Below are 13,676 nucleotides of genomic sequence, written 5' to 3' on the forward strand. Positions count from 1 at the left end.
ATATTTGTGAATGAGTTTTGCTCCAGCAGTGTGTTACGTAGCTAATCATAGAAGCGGAGAAATGGAGACGGGGCTTTGAGTTCTGTGAGGAAGTGAGTATTTTACACATGGGAACAAAGCACTTGATAGAGCGAAATCTATTATGAGAAACTGTAGAGCGACCCTCTTAGGGGGCAGCAATAAGACGCAAAGACTGAATGAAACAAATTAAGGTATATAGCAAACTGCCTGCATATTATCATAACCTTGGAAAGTTCACATGCATCACAGAGAAAAGGATTAAATCGAATGTCGGCCTTCTATTGGTACGATTGTACTGTAGCTATATACGCTGTACCATGAAGTATTCAGAAGGTTATACAACTCTCAGTTTGGCATTGAAGCATTTGCGTTCTCTGCTTTTGTGTAAAGTTTCTTTCTATAATATGACGCTGTCACCCCCAGCGAGCGCCGACTGTGTGCTGCGGTGTCAAACGATCTTCCTGTCGTATAGATTCAGCCCAAATCCCTCGGTAAATATTGGGTAGCATCTATTTAAAGCGAAGCAGCAGCCTGGTTCAAACCGCTTGTTGCCGTGAAATGTCTGTACCGCCATCCACGTGGTTCGTCTTGGCGCCGGGTTCCCTTTTGTATCCGACTTGAAAGCTGTTTCCAGTCACTACAAGTGCCAGAGCAGCACTCTGCTGACAACACACGGCAGACTTACAGTCGCTTACATCTCTCGCCCTGTTAATGTGCCGCATCAGGACACCAGTGAGCCGGGCTGTTTAAAATTTCGTGTGTTACATGGTTTGGTTGCTTTCAGTATCATTAATGATGAAAAAGCCACTGAACTTGGCACAAATGCTTATAAATAAATAACCTGTGTGTGTGTGTGTGTGTGTGTGTGTGTGTGTGTGTGCGCGCTCCATGGCTAATGAGAGAAATAACAACGTGGCGGTGTTTAATTGCTCTGCTGCTCTGTAATCAGAATGGATGGCTTCATTCAGATGTGATCAGGACCTGGCGGAGACAGGCAGGCACTCGGTGACCTGCTTCTTATTGGATTGTTCTTTGGCGAAGGTGCGGTGATAACATGCTCTCGCCGCTCGCACGCCGCCGGACGCGCCTTCCTGCGGCCCTCATTCATAAACCCAGACGAGCGTGTGACACGAGCCCACAGCTGAGGAGCAGACCAACGTTTTATCACCTCAGCCGCAATAAGAATCCAGGATGAGGACGCTTCTGTCTTATTTATAGCTGTTTACTCGCGGCCGCCCGGCGAGGTTTTGTTTCGTGATGGATGGCGGCCGTTGTGTTTCAGAGTGTCTGTGAATGAGGAGCTAATTGAAATTTCACATCATTGTGATGCCGCATCCATGGCGGGGGACCTTCTGCGTGGTGTCGGTTGTATTTTTTTTTGTTTATTGAACAGATCTGGTTTGACACACACGAAGGCCGGGGCAGCTTGTCGGGGAGCTGCGGCACAGTGACTGACTGGAGGTATTCTGGAAAGCCTTGGCAAGGTCTGTGGCTTTTATTTCCCTGTAGCCCTCCGCAGAGAGTTGGGGATACAGAGAGGCGGGGATTATACAGCTCAGCCGTTATTGTCCAGATGACAATGAGCAGAATACGGCTCGGCTGGGCTGCTGTTGTGGAGGTCGCAACCTCACTCAAGAGAGCGTCTGAAAAGAACACCGGCAAACCAAGTGTTTCCGATCCGTTCCAACATGAACGACGGCCGACTGCTGGTTGAGATGGCATGACGACTGATAAAGCTAATGATACACTAAATGGAATAAAATACAATATAAGGAAACTCCATTTTCGTGCGTCGATGAAGTATTTACTGTGTTAAGCTGCAGGGCCGCAGTTTTCCATCAGAACGCTGGACATCATGCTCCAGCGGTACAAAGTGTTGACTGGACTGTGCTTAATACCCACAGAAGTGGCGCCTCAGAAAGAGGAGCCCGTCCTCCGGTGGCGGGACAGGCCACGTCGGGCCAGTGCCGCTGATCTCCGCCCGCCGGGATGAGAAGTGACAGCGCTCCGTTTCGGAGCCGGCCCCTGCGCCGTCTTGCACCCTCCGCTCAGGGATCGCATAAAATACATCCCCTCCTCTCGCCTCTCTCGCAACCCCTGTTGCCATGGAGAGCGATGCTCAACTTTGATGCGTAGGACACTGAGCCCGCCGTCTTTGTCCTTGTGCGAGTTCCTTTTGATTTCAAGTCTTAATCATGCATTGTTCTGAAAGAAACTCCCCCCCCCTTTTGCAGGAATTAGACACAACACGCCGTGCGCTCCTCGCACGGCGGTGGAAGAAGGCGAGGGCGTGACTCGCACATCTCTGTGGGAAAAGAACCGCCGTTTTTTTTTTTTTTTTTTATGAACTGCGGGTGTTTGTGCATTAGTCATTGCAGTGACAGTTCTGAAACAAGCTCTGAGTGTTTGGCTCTGCTGCATTATCGGTGTAACTAAGTGAAGACGGGAAGAAAATTCAGGCTAACTCAAGGTTCACAGCTCTCGACTCAGCCGGAGCAGAGACATTAGCATTTTTTTGGATTAATAATTCATTACATCCAAACAGCAGCAAATGGCAGCAGCAATGACACAATTAGCTCTGATATTTCTCAAGGCCTCATTGCAGGATTTTTCACACCGACGCTTTGTACGAGACAATTTCAAGTCCAGCAGATAATTACATTTTTTAGACACAAACACTTTGACAAATGCAGGACGGTGCGGGGAGACGTAGCTTTATATGTTTTTTTTGATGAAGAACTCATTACCCGAGGGCGATCGGGGTGCTGCAGGTTTTAAGGCTGACAGGTTGAGAAATGTGCTCGGCCCATCAGAGACCAGCAGCCCAAAGGTGGCCTGGCTCCGTGAGAACTCCACAAACAATAGAGAGGGGAGCGGGCAATCTATGAAGGACATGAGAAATGTTCCAGTGAAAACAAGAAGACAAAACTTCTGTAACTCTCAGACACTAAACACAAACTATGACAATACAGACAAAACAGAAGGTCTTACCTCATGTAACCTTTTGCTTTTCCTTATTGTTGCAGGTTTGTGTTTCATTCAGCTGATTCTACTTGGGGTTTGTTTCTTTCCATTTAATGCTGTGTCTAAAACGTCTTTAAGGGGGATAAATCTGATACAAAACATCTGTAATAAACTATTAATCACAACACTATCTTTAGTATTAAGTTATTTTAGCAGCTCTGTGTTTGGACGTCGCTTTAGTGTTGCCTGAGTGAGATTAGTCTGAAATACTGCAGATTAAGTCGCCTTTCTGTGGTTTCATCAATAGTCATTTAGCTTTTATTTTACATTGTAAATCTTCGGGATTGTGAGTTAAATGTCCCTGAGATGTTCAGTTAAAAAATATCAATACAAAATGAATCGTTGAGTTCAGTTAAAAAAAAAATAAAAAAAAGATGCACTTATGTTCATCCTGTGCATTAACATGTGACCTGTGTGAAGGAATCAAACGGAATACGTTCACGTACCATTTATTCGAGATCACAGCTGCTCTCTGCATGTTTGTTTTGTTGCTGCTTCTCGTCTAAGTTAGTTTTTCAGACTGTTGTGCGTCCTCGTTCGGCTAATTGATGTCGTGCAGCTGAGTGAATCAGCCATCAGATTAACCCACAAGGCCCTGACTGCTCCGCTAATTTGTCAAAACCACACTGCAGTAACGCTGCTCTGATTAGCCATAACATCGTCAACACACGCCTCATGTCCCCGTTTTGCTGCTCAAAAACATAATATTTGCCTTGTGTGTTTTGACATATTTCTAACAGGGCCGGCGTTCGGAGCGCACAGGTCAGCCTTCGCTTCCCGCATACATAAATAAGCCTCAGCCGCTCCTGACCCTGTTACCGGTTCACCGCTTCTCCTCCCCTGTGCCACTTTTCAAAGATACTGACCACTACAGAGAACGCCCAGCAAGAGCCGCAGTGTTGAGGATGCTCCCACTGACGGGTGCAATGAAAAAGAAACAATTATTGTTCTGCTCTTCACTTGTCAGCGGTCGTGTTGTTATTGCTGATGAGTGAATGTGCACATTGGTAACAACTGAGGGAGATGTGCATAATTCAAGAGTAACTAAGCAGTTTTCAGTTAATAAAGGAGTAACTACTTACTATTTATGAAAAAAAAATTATAAAAGGAATTTAAATGAAACTCACAAATTGGCATTTGTGTTTGAAGTGCAGCAGTTCTGTTTCTTTATACTAACTTCATAACTTTTTAAATAGTGATTAGTTGCTTGTGATCTAACTGATTCTAAAGGACTAAATGGTTCATTGAAATTTCCAGTGGTGAAAGAACTCCTAGTAACTACTGAAGTAATGCCACATCTTTTCCAGTAAACAGATTCAGAGTAATAGATGTTTGTTCACAGTAACAAGCCAAGAAACCCCACATTATTTAGTTTTTTGCTTGTATAAGAAAGGTTGTACCTAGTAAGTTTTAATTTTCCATTATAGGGAGGTAATTCCACACCTAATTAAAAAAGCACATTGTGAATTAACTTTCCAGGTTCGATTCCCTATCCGTCCACATGACACTACGTCCTGCTGGACTGAGCACCCAGCATGGCGGCCGCCTCCACTGGCACATGAATGTGTGTGAATGTGATGAACAATCTAAAGCACCTTGGGGTGGAAAAGCTCTGTATAAGTGGAATCCTTTTGCCATGAATTTGTCAGTGGTCTTGACCGGTTTTCGTCCCTCTTGTAGGAAACATGTGTCTCTGCCGGTGGACATCAGCGAGAAGCCGGGCCGGCTGGTGTCCGAGGGCTGCAGAAGAGTCACGCCCTGCCGCAAGTGGAAGTCGGCCTCCTTTGGGTACAGTAAGACATTATTTTTCGCCACTTTATGATTGATGCCCAAACGGTCCCGCGAGCGGCGCAGCATCCCACGGCGCAGCAGTGTTTTTTCCTTCTCTCGCTCCTGTTACTGTTGAAAAGTCGCCGCGGCTCTCGTCGATGCCTTGCTAATTAGCCTCTGTGTGCCAGATGTATCGGCCGTGACGGCCTGACAGCTGCAAACTTTGCTGCGTCCGTACGTTTGAGGTTTGCAGCTGTTCTCCAGTCATCCGCTTTCTTATGACACAGCACTTTGAGTGCTGCAGTGTGTGTGTGTGTGTGTGTGTGTGTGTGTGTGTGTGTGTGTGTACGGTGCCGCTCAAATCAAACGCGCCGTCGGAGGGGATCATTAGTCGTAGGCTTAATGAAATATGATCTCTGCGTAAAAGAGCCTCCGCCGTTGCTCACCCATTAGCCCGAGCGGAGCCCGGACTCTGACAGAGTTTTCTCCTCAAACGAGCGGCGCGGAGCGCAGAGGCTGACTTCGGGGGCTTCAGAAGCCCAGGGAGGGTTTCCAAGAGACACCTCCCAGCGCCGCGTGCTTCATCATCAAAAAGCAACGCGCGCCTAATCCACAGCCCACTTCTGGCTCGTGTGCAGCCCCAAAAATAAATCCCATTGCATAGTGGGAGCGTGTTCTATTTTTAAAGAGCAGTGCTCAGAGGTTTGATGAGTAGGAACATCTGTGGGTTGTTTTTAGACTTTTGTGAAGCTGCAGAAACGAGGCGATTGCTATTTCTTGCTGACTGGTGCCTCGCTCATTTGCACGCTTTCTCAGCGAGAGAGAGTCGCTAGCCGAGTAATTCTCAAGCACAGCTCAAAGCTAATAGGTTAAATGGATCATGACTGTAAACAAGATGATGGCTGTGATCAGAGGTTGATTGTTTTCCTCGATGCTTCTGTTTTCGGCGTAGGAAGACACACAGCTGCAATTATCTGGTTACTAATGGATGACGGAGCAAAATAACATTAAGCGTGTTATTACCGCGACTTTGCTGACTGTTACTGTCATGCAGAGGTAGCCATCAAATCCTAAAAGTTCTCTCGACCTCTCTGAGGTAAATTTAGCGGCGTCCACACTCCTGTTTGTTTGGCTTACTCTGCATTTAGGGACAGTTTGAAGGATGGCAGTGAATGTGAGTGGGCCGCACTCAGACAACACTGAATGCACGCTCCTCTTTCCATTCAAGTGTCAGAATCACACACGCCGACACGCTCGGTGACATTTGGGGGAAATGACAGCTCTGGCTGAAAGTTTGCTAAATGGATCACAGCGTGAGTCAAACTGCGAAGTGGCGTTCGTTGTAAAGGCCTGAGACACAGCTGCCGTTTGTCATCTCTGACTTGTTTTTTTTTTTTGAGATGTTATTTCTTTTAGAGCAGATAGGAGACTCGCTTATCGTGGCGTGACAAAGGTCCTTGTTCCACATCTGACCCGGGACGTTGCACTCCAGACCACGGAGTCACTGTGAAACATTTTATCAGTGTTTGGGAAGCAGCGCAAGAGAAATGTTGTGTAATCATTCTGCGTCTGACTCTGTGGGGCTCTCTGCGAGTGATTGATCTTTCCAACTGTATTTTCTCACCATATTTGTGCAGCACTAACTGAGGGAGACAGAGTAAAATATTAATTACTGTACAATTTGCACTGTGCTCTGCCGGTATGCTGAATCACTTCGCTTGTTTCCGATGTGTTTGACTGAGTGTATTGGGAAATGTTAAAGAGCACTGTAATCACGGGAGGTGTGTATAGTTGTCGAATGCTTTTCTTTCAACGTTTGTTGCAAAAACAAAAGGCTCTTTGGACCCGTCTGCTGTATGTTGCCATTATATAAAAGTTTCTCTTATTCCTGCAGAGTTTGAAAGAAGGCATTAGGAATTAATGGGACTTTTGCTTTGGTGTTGAGGCAGTGTTGCTCACAGAGGCCGGCTTGCTCGACAGCCTTAATGCCAGAGTTGGGGCAATCTCTGGGGATGACCAATCAGATTCAAAGCAAGCGAGCAGAGCGGCTGGTATTTCAAACTGCACAGATCTCAGCTTGGACTCTTGCATCTCTACTTTTTTTTTCTCTGGCTTGAACTTCACTTAAAGCAGTTCGTACCTGTTCTTTCTTACAGCCTTTTTTTCTCTCTGCATACTGCAACAAAGCAATCACATGTACAAGTAGTATTTGATCAGTAATGGATCCATACAGGTAATGTAATAGCTTGGTTGTGTTCTGTTATTTCCTCTGACTAAATGTGTGTATGTGATTCAGTGTAGTTGGAGCTGCTTGGAATGATTTTGCCTCTAAAAAGTGTAGAAATACTATCAGCAGAGGAAGCATGGATAAATGAGCAGTTCAACAGTGATTCTGCAAACATTTCCCTCCGATACCACAAATATGGAAAAACAATCACGTTCAGGTTTTAAGGAGGAAGAATAGAAACTATTGTCTGAACAAATGGCTGTGTATAAAAACCTCCCAGATGTGCACGGCGCTCCTGACCAATACCGTGTGTTTTTGCTCTTGATATGAATATGTGAAGTAAACACATGCTGCCTGAAGCACAGCAAATAAGAAATTCATTTCAGTTACACTCGCTTTGCATTCACACGCTGCGCTTTGTCCGTCGCACTAAGTCCTGGACACACAGGCCTCGTGCTGATCAAATGGAACAAGCCCCAGGTAGCCGTCTGCTCTGCCGGCGGTGACTGCAGAATCAACCATTATGACTGATATGAGAAATGTGTGCAACCTGTTGCACATTAATTCATCTACCGTTATTGTGCAACTCCTCCAGTCTCAATGTATGCGTTTCTTTTTAAATTTTCTCTAAAAGTAATGAGGCAATTCGTTTTCGACCCTCAGAAATTCCTAAAGCCCAAGGTAACGCCTCAGACTCTGGATTAGGTTTGAATTAAATGGACAGAAAAGCCACAAAATGCCAAAAGGAGACTTTCCGATGCGTCTTTAAATCCTGTATTTCATATTAGAAGAACATTAAGAAATGTCCCGACTGTTACTTAAACCAAATGTAGCCTTGGTTGAGAAAATATCAAAGGAAAATTGGAATTGAAATGCCAGTAAGTGTCAGCTTCAGCACCCTGGACAGGGAAATGTTTTATTTAATTCACACATGAGCACTCGCTGGTATGATTCCCCAGCCGCATGACCGGGACGCGTCGGGTATGAAGACGCCGCTTGTGCAATAGAATATCTGAACCTGAACAAAGGTGGCAGATTACCTGACCTCCATCAGAGCACACACGTTAATATAGGAACGGCTTCCACAAGGTGTTTAATGTCTCTCTGCTCTTTCTTGTCAGTCAGGAGCTGCAATAAAGCTGAGCCTCAGAGCAGACCGGAGAAAGAGGGATACGTCAGAAAAATATGAATAATGAAGGAGCAAAATGTTATAAAGCTGTGAAAAGCAAATTCGTGAAATGGAATAAGTCAAATTTCTTTCAACGGAATTATAAATTGGATTTATTGACTATCATTAGCGGCAGAAATGTCTCAGCTGCCAATTTAAGTAAAAGCAGCGAAAATGATTTCCCGAGCCGTTTCGTTCACTCTGAATTGTAGGCCGCGCTAAATTTAATTTGAACTTGAGTGAAGTGCAGCAGAGAGATGCGATAAACATTGTCTGTGATAAATGGAAAAAAAAAAACCCTCAAGTCTAAAATGGTTGACTGTACTTACTCAAAAAGACGACGAAGTTTATTTTAACTTGTGGGAGAAACAAATATCCAACTCGATTTAAAAAAAACCTCAAAAAACTCAAGGAAGAACATGCAAACTCCACACTATTAAGCTCTTTTTGACAGCAGGTTTGAACAGTTTCTTTTGGCAGTTCATGTCTATACAAGTTTGATATCTGATACACGTTAAATAAATCACATATTGAGTCTTAATAAGCCAAAGATCAAATCATGAAACCCAAGTCTTTTGGCTTCCGAAGACTGGATCTATACAGCGACAAATGGGTCTGCCAAAACGGTTCACTGGTCAGTGTGAGGACTTTCAGTCCAGAGATGCTGAACTGTTCGCTGTGACCTGCAGACACAGACCTCATCTAACTCTTCGCTGCCTCTCTCTGTTCGTCCGTGGCTACGTGCCCTACTTAACGAACGGAACGTCAACTTCTCGGCTGACAATGAAGGCTGCTGTGCTCTCACGTATTTCATCTCTCTTCTGGCATTCGCCTCCCATTCTTTGAAATCACATTGTTTTCCACGTCCTCTCCGTGGTGAGCGTCTCCACCTCTGCTTCTGCGCTATAATTTCTAGTGTAAATAGTCTTTTCATCTCCACTGCTGTCCTGCTCATATTGTCTCTGTCGCTGTGTGTCGCTGTGTGTGTCGGTGTGTGTGTAACGGTGAGAGGTGAACGCAGGAAGTGTGTTTATGTCAGATTGAGAGAGCGAAACTGGAGCACTCAGCCAGTCCAATAGGGATGCAGGATTGCAGCTTATTGTGAGACAGGATAATTGCTCTGTACGCTTTACTGAGGGAAAAGAATCTGAATTTATCTGAAGGCATGTGGCTCCGACTTGAAAGAAAACTGCACAAAAGCAACTCACTGTGTGCTATAGGACCAAATCTAACGTGGAAATGTAAAAGACCTCGTCAGCTAAGGGGGAAAAATAAAAAACCTGCTTCTCGTGTTGGTGTCAGTTTTATTAGGCCACATGAATTAAAAGCATGCCTTCACTGATTGGAGTGTTGCATGTGTAGGAGCTGCTGTGTTCACTGCCTGCAGCTGCCTTCCACTTCAGTCCCGTCCACAGTTAAGACCTCTCTTAACCAAGCTTAAGGCTGAATGAATGCTTTTAGATACCCAAGATGCCCTCCATCTCCTTTTTCCTCACTTCACGCCTTTCTTTTGATCCCCTCCAATAATCTTTCTTCTTTCACTCAATCATTAAAAAAACAAAAGAAAGTCTACCCATCTGTCATCCATTACTCTCCTTTTCGGTTCCCTAAATGAGGAAAACACATCTGATTTGTTTAATAGACTTGGGCTGGGGATTCACAGAGGTAAAGGAAAGGTTTGGTGGTCACGGTGAAGCATAAATCTCTTTGCAAGTGTTTACATCCTCCTCTTAGGGCTCCCGCGGTATTACGGAAAGGTCATAAAGTTACTTTGATTGCACGGCTTCGTTTCTATTCCTGGTTCCGATGTGGCCTCTGAACATTACGGATCCGAAGCCCCTCCATTCCCATGTATAAATAATCCATGTGCTCTACAATCTTCATTAAGTTGAATGATTATTTCACAAGAGAACCTGTGATTATCTCCAGGCCCTATAATAATACCACTGCAGAGCCTATTGATTCCTGGGAATGGCCTGTCTTCCTGCGATCACAGACCCCCACAGCCTCCCCCCAGCTGAAACAGCCGGTGCGTTATTTGCTGACGGCTGGAGGCAGCAGGGCGGCTGATGCGACTGTGATCCAGCCACGGGGTTGAACACGCCGGTCAAATGACTTGCACTGTAGAAATGAAGTATTAGCATATGTTGGTACGCGGAGCCTGCGTCAGAGAGGATACTGTGTGTTTCACTGCAGTGTTTTCTGTTCTGCTGGACCCCGATAGCATGTGAAGTCATTTGGAAAAGGGCTTAACAACACAGTAAACATTTATTGTATGCCTCAGCAAACAGTGCTCTGTAAATGAATGAGCGCTTGTTCTGTAGGCCGGTTAGTGTTGGCTTAAAAAAAAAAAAAAAAAGCCAGCAATCACAAGTGTCTTTCACCACTCATAAAATTCAGCGGTTTGTATGAATTCTTTCTTTATTGGGCCTTTTTATTTACTGCTGCTGGTATTGTAAAGTTTTGATTTGACCAGATGGGAAATCACAACTGCAGGATGATTTAATAGGCCCGTGAAACAGAGGCCCCACTTCCGTAATGTGTTTGAACTCCCGGGAAAGCTCCCGCTCGTCTTTTGAAGTTTCCAGCTTCTGTTTCGTCATCACATTCTCTAAGAGTTAATTAAAGGCTCCACGCTGCGCTCGGAAGCTGGAACTGGCAGCTGTGATTCAGGAGCTGCTCACACAGGCCATGTGGCTCAGGATACGTTGGCTTCAGTTGAAGCTGAAGCTCTTTGTGTTGCAAGATTTGGACTTCAGCCACTTTTAATATACATTTTTTTTAGCACATGAAAGGATGCAGCAATATGTTTTTGAGATTTAACTTATTTATTTACCCCCAAAATACATGCAGAATGTGCAGGACCAAAATGTGTCCATTTTGCTCATTAACAGTGAAAACCGTGGGTATTTTGTGAACGGCCTCCAGTGTTTCGGTCAGTGCCTCCGTCTCTCATCTGTGGAACATAACTGCTTTACCACCTTTCCCTTCATCCCGGCTTGGATCCTTCTATCACAGATTGATTCTGACTCTCATCTCCATCCAGTCTGCCCTTCAGGTTATCTCCTCTCTTTCAAACCTTCCACTGCTTTGATCAATTGCCTCTTTATAACCTGCTCCCCCTGCATCTTTATTGTTTCATTATAGACCTGAAATATTGATAAACAGTCTATAAAATGAAGGAATCGCATACTGGTCCATCCTCTCACATGGGGTTATTTACCACCTTGTTTTATGTCACTGAAAGCTGAGTGTGTTGGTATTTCGCTTTCATGATTGCAGAACATGCTCTGTAAAACTATGATTTGCATTGTTTTTTTTGTTTTTTTTTGAGAGTTTTATTGTTAGATTGAAAGAATTGCACCTTTCAGACCTACACACGTTGTGGCAGCACTACAAATAAAGATAAATTCTGATCATGTGACGGCGTTCAGCCTCTGTTGGAGTGCAGTCATTTATGAAGACGTCCCAGAGGTACGCTCACTGGACAGGTGGCAAATCTGTCACAGCTCCAAGACAGCGATACACTCACATTCACCCCGAGTATCTCCAGGAAACCATGCAAACTCCTCCCTGTGGAAGAACCCCCAAGTCCTCACCGTGAGCGGAGAGTGCCAACTAACCGCTGCACCTCTGCAGCCCCGTTACTCAACATGCTGCTCATTCAATTCGTTCCGTTCCTATTCAGCTGTCTGTGTGAAAGAACACAATTACCTTGACAGTCACAATAACCAAGATGTTCCCTAACGCGGCATTATCATTACGACAAGCGCGTGCCCTCCTGGCAGCTGCGACCTTAACCTCTCCAATCTTGAATCGGTTTTCAGCCAGCGGATCTTGTAAGCAATTTGTCATGACATTGTCTGTAATATAGCAGCATCTAAAGACACTGCACTTGTGAAAGAAAAATGCCTTCTAAATATTTTTTATAGCAGATATGAGGGAAAAACAAAACCTTGGCAGTCTGTAAAGCGCACACTTGAAAAAGCAGCGTACGTAATTATATCTGAGCATGTCTTTGTATGCTCCTCTACAGAAGAGGATGGAGTTTGTGTTTTAGAGATGAAGAGATGCGAGGTTATGAATGCATCTCCTCAGCGGTAATGTAAAGGCTCCCAGATGTCTGGTGACAGTGCACAGGTGTTACATTTCAAGACCAAATCATGTGTGACACTGGTGTGATTTGGAAAAAACGGGCTTTAGACGACACAAGTGAGATGGCCGCACCTGGAGGCGGTGGAAATATGTCAGAGCATCCCCTTTTTATCAGCCGGGGCTGCTCACTGTATTACCCATCGCCACTTTCCCTAGTAAATTAGATATCGTGAGAGATTAGTAATACTGTGTGACTCCATCTCATACCTTATCCTTTCATCAGTTTCATGCCACAGTAATATCAGGCAAAAGGGCCTCCGACCGTTTCAGATCTGTCTCTCCGTCTGATAGGAGACATTTGCAATTCCATAGCTTGATATCTCTGCTCGCATTGAATGGGGGGGAGGCGGGGGCGAGGGCGGGGGAGGGCTCCCAGGGATAAGGTGAAGGAACAGGGAACAGCACACTTTTCCTCAGGAAATAAGACCGAATAGCACGTTCAGCTCTCCGACTCAAGGGGAGGGATTTGTCCTTGTATGTGCAATAAGATATTAACAAGACGGTGCAGCTGAGTCTGTGTTTCCGCTGCATGTCGGGGGACGAGTTCTGCCTCTGAGGAGAGCAATGATGAGGGAGGGATTAGATCCAGAGAATAATAAATACTAAATCACCCTATCATTGGCCTTTTGCTTCAAATTCATGTGCAGTGTAGTGGAAAACAAGCTTTCTGAGTCAAGAAGTTTGTTAAAACAATAAAGATTGTGATTATATACATATAAAATATATTTGTGGAGCGGCGGTTTGCACCGTTACCTTTCCAGGTGGAGTTTGCATCTTTTCAGAACTCTTTGTGAGTTTATGAGTGACTTTAAATGGCAAAATACAGCACCAGTGAAATTGTACTTGAACTTAATATGCAATACAAGGGTTCAACAACAGGGTCGTGTGATGGCGGAGTCACAGTAGGAATGTCTTTGGCTGAACCCCACGGTGCCTTTATGGAGTTTGCATGGTGTACCTGCATGGGAGAATTGACTTTGTAGGTGTTAGTGTGTGTGTGGCTGTGCACCTCAGCATCAGACTGGCCTTTTCCTGGTGCACCGAGAGAGACTGCAGCCCCCTGCCGCCCCAGACTAATGAACGCTCTGCAGATTTCATATCGCACCATACTGTGTCCACAGTAAACCGTTTAGATGGGACTTCTGAGCATGCCATAAAAAGTAGATTTAAGTGAATTTATCCTCATGCCGTATTCAGGACTCGCACAGTGAAGCTTCAACTAACAATCTATTAACATATAATGATGATGATGAAAAAGATGAGTGGCCTTGATAATAATCGCCGTTTGTATTTGTTTTTTTTTACCCTAAA

General features: G+C 44.8%; 1 protein-coding gene across 2 annotated transcripts in view; it reads left to right on the forward strand.

Annotated features, from left to right (window-relative positions):
* LOC115407785 (IQ motif and SEC7 domain-containing protein 1-like) overlaps positions 1–13,676 on the forward strand; it is a 93,538-nt gene that overhangs the window by 21,656 nt on the left and 58,206 nt on the right. For both annotated transcript variants that reach the window (XM_030118276.1, XM_030118282.1), the window contains exon 2: positions 4,726–4,833. In XM_030118276.1, coding sequence (XP_029974136.1) covers positions 4,726–4,833 — 108 coding nt within the window. The remainder of the gene's footprint in view (positions 1–4,725; positions 4,834–13,676) is intronic.

The sequence above is a fragment of the Salarias fasciatus genome, chromosome 20 (assembly GCF_902148845.1).
Source record: "Salarias fasciatus chromosome 20, fSalaFa1.1, whole genome shotgun sequence".
Lineage (NCBI taxonomy): Eukaryota > Metazoa > Chordata > Actinopteri > Blenniiformes > Blenniidae > Salarias > Salarias fasciatus.